The sequence below is a fragment of the Lepidochelys kempii genome, chromosome 13, assembly GCF_965140285.1.
Source record: "Lepidochelys kempii isolate rLepKem1 chromosome 13, rLepKem1.hap1, whole genome shotgun sequence".
NCBI lineage: Eukaryota > Metazoa > Chordata > Testudines > Cheloniidae > Lepidochelys > Lepidochelys kempii.
The window spans coordinates 31281565-31288487 of NC_136392.1; the positions used below are offsets into that span (position 1 = coordinate 31281565).

A 6923-nucleotide genomic window follows, 5' to 3' on the forward strand; every position below is an offset into this window, starting at 1 on the left:
TCAGGGGGGGAGGAAGGGAGAGGATCCCATTGCTACCAATGGGGGGGCTGTAGCCGGGGGGTAAGAGGGAAGGGATCCCACTCCTACCAATGGGGCGCGGGCTGCAGCCGGGGGGCAGGGGATCCCACCCTTACCAATGGGGGGCGGGCTGCAGCCGGGGGGGAAGAGGGAAGGGATCCCACCCTTACCAATGGGGGGCGGGCTGCAGCCGGGGGGGAAGAGGGAAGGGATCCCACCCTTACCAATGGGGGGCGGGCTGCAGCCGGGGGGGAAGAGGGAAGGGATCCCACCCTTACCAATGGGGGGCGGGCTGCAGCCGGGGGGGAAGAGGGAAGGGATCCCACCCTTACCAATGGGGCGCGGGCTGCAGCCGGGGGGGAAGAGGGAAGGGATCCCACCCTTACCAATGGGGCGCGGGCTGCAGCCGGGGGGAAGAGGGAAGGGATCCCACCCTTACCAATGGGGCGCGGGCTGCAGCCGGGGGGGAAGAGGGAAGGGATCCCACCCTTACCAATGGGGCGCGGGCTGCAGCCGGGGGGGAAGAGGGAAGGGATCCCACCCTTACCAATGGGGGGCGGGCTGCAGCCGGGGGGGAGGGGATCCCACCCCTACCAATGGGGGGCGGGCTGCAGCCGGGGGGGAGGGGATCCCACCCTTACCAATGGGGGGCGGGCTGCAGCCGGGGGGGAAGGGATCCCACCCCTACCAATGGGGGGCGGGCTGCAGCCGGGGGGGAAGGGATCCCACCCCTACCAATGGGGGGCGGGCTGCAGCCGGGGGGGAGGGGATCCCACCCTTACCGATGGGGGGGCTGCAGCCGGGGGGCTCCCAGCGCCGCCCCCGGGGCGTGGGGGTTGTTCGCTGGCACCCGCCGGACCCCGCTCAACAGGTGCGGGAGGCCCGGCCGGTCCCGGGCTCAGGGCTCGCTGCCGCCCGCCGCACTCACCTCTCCGCCATGTCCCGCTCCTCTGCCCTGCGGCCGCCGGCTGCTGCAGGATGTGAAACCCGATCCCGCCCCGCCCGTCCCGCTGCCGGGGCAGGCCAGCCGGGGGCGGGGATGGATGGGGCGGGGGCACGGGGGGGGGGGAGAGTGATATGGGAGGGGGCAGGGGGCTGGGGTGATGGGGGCCGAGGGGTAGGGAGCGATGGGGGAGGGTTGGGGGCCGAGGGGTAGGGAGCGATGGGGGAGGGGTTGGGGGCCGAGGGGTAGGGAGCGATGGGGGAGGGGTTGGGGGCCGAGGGGGAGGGAGCGATGGGGGAGGGTTGGGGGCCGAGGGGTAGGGAGCGATGGGGGAGGGGTTGGGGGCCGAGGGGGAGGGAGCGATGGGGGAGGGTTGGGGGCCGAGGGGTAGGGAGCGATGGGGGAGGGGTTGGGGGCCGAGGGGTAGGGAGCGATGGGGGAGGGGTTGGGGGCCGAGGGGGAGGGAGCGATGGGGGAGGGTTGGGGGCCGAGGGGTAGGGAGCGATGGGGGAGGGGTTGGGGGCCGAGGGGTAGGGAGCGATGGGGGAGGGTTGGGGGCCGAGGGGTAGGGAGCGATGGGGGAGGGGTTGGGGGCCGAGGGGGAGGGAGCGATGGGGGAGGGTTGGGGGCCGAGGGGTAGGGAGCGATGGGGGAGGGGTTGGGGGCCGAGGGGTAGGGAGCGATGGGGGAGGGTTGGGGGCCGAGGGGTAGGGAGCGATGGGGGAGGGTTGGGGGCCGAGGGGTAGGGAGCGATGGGGGAGGGGTTGGGGGCCGAGGGGTAGGGAGCGATGGGGGAGGGGTTGGGGGCCGAGGGGTAGGGAGCGATGGGGGAGGGTTGGGGGCCGAGGGGTAGGGAGCGATGGGGGAGGATTGGGGGCCGAGGGGTAGGGAGCGATGGGGGAGGGGTTGGGGGCCGAGGGGTAGGGAGCGATGGGGGAGGATTGGGGGCCGAGGGGTAGGGAGCGATGGGGGAGGGTTGGGGGCCGAGGGGTAGGGAGCGATGGGGGAGGGGTTGGGGGCCGAGGGGTAGGGAGCGATGGGGGAGGGTTGGGGGCCGAGGGGTAGGGAGCGATGGGGGAGGGGTTGGGGGCCGAGGGGTAGGGAGCGATGGGGGAGGGTTGGGGGCCGAGGGGTAGGGAGCGATGGGGGAGGGTTGGGGGCCGAGGGGTAGGGAGCGATGGGGGAGGGTTGGGGGCCGAGGGGTAGGGAGCGATGGGGGAGGATTGGGGGCCGAGGGGTAGGGAGCGATGGGGGAGGGGTTGGGGGCCGAGGGGTAGGGAGCGATGGGGGAGGGTTGGGGGCCGAGGGGTAGGGAGCGATGGGGGAGGGGTTGGGGGCCGAGGGGTAGGGAGCGATGGGGGAGGGTTGGGGGCCGAGGGGTAGGGAGCGATGGGGGAGGGTTGGGGGCCGAGGGGTAGGGAGCGATGGGGGAGGGGTTGGGGGCCGAGGGGTAGGGAGCGATGGGGGAGGGTTGGGGGCCGAGGGGTAGGGAGCGATGGGGTAGGATTGGGGGCCGAGGGGTAGGGAGCGATGGGGGAGGATTGGGGGCCGAGGGGTAGGGAGCGATGGGGGAGGATTGGGGGCCGAGGGGTAGGGAGCGATGGGGGAGGGGTTGGGGGCCGAGGGGTAGGGAGTGATGGGGTAGGGTTGGGGGCAGAGGGGTAGGGAGTGATGGGGGAGGGTTGGGGGCCGAGGGGTAGGGAGTGATGGGGGAGGGTTGGGGGCCGAGGGGTAGGGAGTGATGGGGGAGGGTTCGGGGCCGTGGGGTAGGGAGTGATGGGGGAGGGTTGGGGGCCGAGGGGTAGGGAGTGATGGGGGAGGGTTGGGGGCCGAGGGGTAGGGAGTGATGGGGTAGGGTTGGGGGCAGAGGGGTAGGGAGTGATGGGGGAGGGGTTGGGGGCCGAGGGGTAGGGAGTGATGGGCAGGGTGATGCGGGTAGGGTGATGGGGCAGAGGGGGTAGGGGATGGGGGCAGGGAGTGATGGGGCACAGGTGATGGGGCTGGGGTGATGGGGGCACAGGTGATGGGGCTGGGGTGATGGGGGCACAGGTGATGGGGCTGGGGTGATGGGGCAGAGGGGAATAGGGGGTGACAGAGCAGAAGGGGGTAGGGGATGGGGGTGGGATGATGGGGGCAGAGGAGGGTAGGGAGTGATGGGCAGGGTGATGGGGCAGAGGCAATGGGGGTGGGGTGATGGGGGCAGAGGAGGGTAGGGAGTGATGGGGCGGGGTGATGGGGCAGAGGGGATGGGGCAGAGGGGATGGGGCAGGGTGTGATGGGGCTGAGGTGATGGGGGAAGAGAGGGTAAGGAGTGACGGGACGGGATGATGGGACAGAGGAGGGTAAGGGATGGGGCAGGGAGTGATGGGGCAGAGGTGATGCAGGTAGAGTGATGGGGCAGAGGGGATGGGGCAGGGCGTGATGGGGCTGGGGTGATGGGGGAAGAGAGGGTAAGGAGTGACGGGACGGGATGATGGGACAGAGGAGGGTAAGGGATAGGGGCAGGAAGTGATGGGGCAGAGGTGATGCGGGTAGGGTGATGGGGCAGAGGGGATAGGGGCAGGGCGTGATGGGGCTGGGGTGATGGGGGAAGAGAGGGTAAGGAGTGACGGGACGGGATGATGGGACAGAGGAGGGTAAGGGATGGGGCAGGGAGTGATGGGGCAGAGGTGATGCAGGTAGGGTGATGGGGCAGAGGGGATAGGGGCAGGGCGTGATGGGGCTGGGGTGATGGGGGAAGAGAGGGTAAGGAGTGACGGGGACAGGGTGATGGGGCAGAAGAGGGTAAGGGATAGGGGCAGGGAGTGATGGGGCAGAGGTGATGCGGGTAGGGTGATGGGGCAGAGGGGATAGGGGCAGGGCGTGATGGGGCTGGGGTGATGGGGGAAGAGAGGGTAAGGAGTGACGGGGACAGGGTGATGGGGCAGAAGAGGGTAAGGGATAGGGGCAGGGAGTGATGGGGCAGAGGTGATGCGGGTAGGGTGATGGGGCAGAGGGGATAGGGGCAGGGCGTGATGGGGCTGGGGTGATGGGGGAAGAGAGGGTAAGGAGTGACGGGGACGGGGTGATGGGGCAGAGGGGATAGGGGCAGGGAGTGATGGGGCAGAGGGGGATAAGGGGTGACGGGGGCTGGGAGTGATAGCAGTTGGGGCGAGGGGGCAGGGGATGTCATGGGGTAGCATGCAGGGGCTCTCTCAGCCAGCAGGGTGTCTCCCTGTGCCCATGCAGCAGGAAAGTCGGGGCAGTGGCTGCAGCCCATCTGCCTTACTGGGGAGTGACCTGGGGCTGTGCTGGCTTTGGAGCTGTACCTTATTTGTATTGGTTCAAAAAGTCCCCAGCACAAACTGGGCTCCTTGGGTTGAAGGAGCCTCTCTGGGGCAAAGAGGCTGGCTCCCTTTGGGGACTGAGCTGCTGTTGGCCCCGTCCATTTGAACGTGATACAAGTGCAGCCCCTGGTGGCAGCTCTTCCCCTGCACTCTGCTGGAGCCCGAATAAACCTGCCCTTCTCCGTCACCCTCCACTGGCCTAGCTTCAGCCTGGCAACCCTCAGCGGGCAGGGGGGCATTATCCCCCCTTACAGGTAGGAACAGGTACAGAGGGGGTTGGGATTTGGCCACAGTTACACAGCAGCGCTGCCAACTCTTGTGACTTCACCACCAGGTTTATGCTATTGGATGTCTTTCCTGTGGCCCAGCCCTGTGGTTATGAGGCTCTCAGGTGTTTTTGCTTAAAGTATGTTTCTAACTTCCCTGCACTCCAGTGATGGGATAGTTTGTAGTAACCTAGCTGTGTTTTCAGTGGCCCTGTCAGCTCCATTTGCTTCCTCCATAGCCCTTCATTACCCCAAGTTAGTCTAGTTAAAGTTGAAAAGGGAAATTGGAGAAGAATGCCAAGCTTCCTCTCATTTCCAAACGCTTGTAACCTCTCCTCCATGCACATTCCAATCCAGTAGCCAGGGGGAATTTAGCAAGGCAAAATCTAATTACCTCCGCTGAAATTTGTGTAGAACAGTTGGAGTTAGCACCTTTGCTCTTGCGGACAGTGCAGTGGGAATTGTTAATTACCACAAATGGTCAGGGTCCCCTTTTAAAAATACAATTTTATTCATGAAATGGTACACAAAGCTTATACTTTGTTCTGGGCACTGTATAAACAGCAAAAGACATCCCTGACCCACAGAACTTAGGATCTAAAAATGGAGAAGATCCAACAAGGGGATGCAGAACACAACAGAAGAAGGGAAAGACAGGTGACAACAATAGGAACACAAAGTTGTATACTTCTTAGCTCCAGGTCTGTAGTTTCTCAAACAGCACAACACCTCCCCTAACCTTGTTCTGGGGCATTGGCTAATCATTGGCTTAGCTGATGTGACTTGTCCTTCTGAATCTCTGACTACTTCCTGGAATAACTGGGTTTTCCCAAGGCAAGTCAGCTTCCAAGGACTTACCTCATCCAAGTATGCTTAGTTTATGAGCTCTAACAGGCACTCATCATATTTCCTGCAGAACTATCTTAACAGGAGACATTTGAGAGATTTCAGCATTGCTGATGAGTAATTATGACACTTAACGTGGCAAGTGGGACCACAATGACTGATAAAATTCACAAGATTTCAACCAAGTTCTCTGGTTCTAGAACTAGCATAAAACAAGATCTGGCTAAGAGAGAAGCTAATAATTTACCTTCTGAAAAAACAAGGTTCCTGTAATTATGTCTCTGGGTGACCTCGTTCTGGTTAAACAAAAGAAATATGTTCTAATGTGACAGATTTCACCTTTTCCATGATAGAGCAAGAACTATCTGACAATACACTGAGACATGCATTGTCCAAAAATAGAGTTACCTCTTCTGTGTTGCATCCAAGTTTGAGATCCTTCCAAGCCTGAGCATAAATTATTAGATTTTTAACTGGTAAATATTAGTAAACGTCAATTTAATCGTACACACACAAGCCAACAAAAATATTTGCCTTGATAACTGAAATTTACAGATAGGCAATGTAAGTAAAATGCTGCTTGAGAACGTGAGTTTCATTTAACAAATTTGTTAACAAATTATGTTTTAATGGTTATAAAACTTTAACTTTTTGAATCTCAACATCTATGGTCACTAAATAATTGTCTGACTCCCCCCAACTAATTTCCTGCAACTATGAAAATTTAAATTGATGAAAATTTAGAATAATGCTAAAACCAATACTGTGGCACAACTGAAAGTTTAAATCAATAAATATAGAAAATATGTTTTAAATAATCATCTGTCAAAATTATAAAAAATAAAAATCAAATTCTGCTAAACCTCATTATACTTTGTTGATTGTGAGGCTATTACAAGGGTATTTGCTTTGCACTTTGACATAAGTGATTTATATAAGAGAATTATCTTGCCAACATGCTCTGTACAGCAAGCTGAGTGAGGGTAGATCCTCAAGAAACTTTGTCAAGTAGGATGAGGAAGGAGACCGAGAATGCTTCTATCTTCTCCTTTCTGCCCCAGAAAGTCCTGTTTGTCCCTATTAGTTATTTTTATGGGGGTCACAGGTAGATGGTGACTTTAATGTTTTATGATTTCTCTTTCTTGTTGTTTGTTAGCAGGTCCTTTATTAATTGCAAACAACAGTAGCTGCTATTTTGCCCCGATAGTGAGGGAGCAGGAGTTAGCACTTTTGCTGTTGCAGACTCTGCAGTGGGAATTGTTGAGAGAGAGACTAAGCCATTAACCAAGAGGATTACATCCTCACCAACAGCAGTGACCACAATGAGCTGGTGTTGTGCTAGAAGGCATGTATACAATTATTACACTTGTTCTTGGGTTTGGAGCTCATTTTATGTATTCCCTCATGTGTTAAATCTTTATTTTTAAAAAATTACTTTGTATAGAAAAATATAATGTACCTGAATGCGGAACAAAGAAGAGAAAATGCCTAAGACCGGTGTTTCTGCTGCCTCAGATGAAGTCT

The 6923-nt window shown here is 59.2% G+C and overlaps 1 protein-coding gene across 3 annotated transcripts in view; it reads right to left on the minus strand.

Moving 5' to 3' along the window:
• LOC140897389 (rho GTPase-activating protein 39) overlaps positions 1-1048 on the minus strand; it is a 121283-nt gene extending 120235 nt beyond the window's left edge. For 2 of the 3 annotated variants that reach the window (XM_073309978.2, XM_073309976.2), the window contains exon 1: positions 947-1048. In XM_073309978.2, the coding sequence (XP_073166079.1) occupies positions 947-957 (11 nt within the window). In that variant the 5' untranslated portion in view covers positions 958-1048. Of the gene's footprint in view, positions 1-800 lie in introns of all 3 variants that reach the window. The other variant, XM_073309977.2, reaches the window with a different exon arrangement.
• Positions 1049-6923: the final 5875 nt, after the last annotated feature.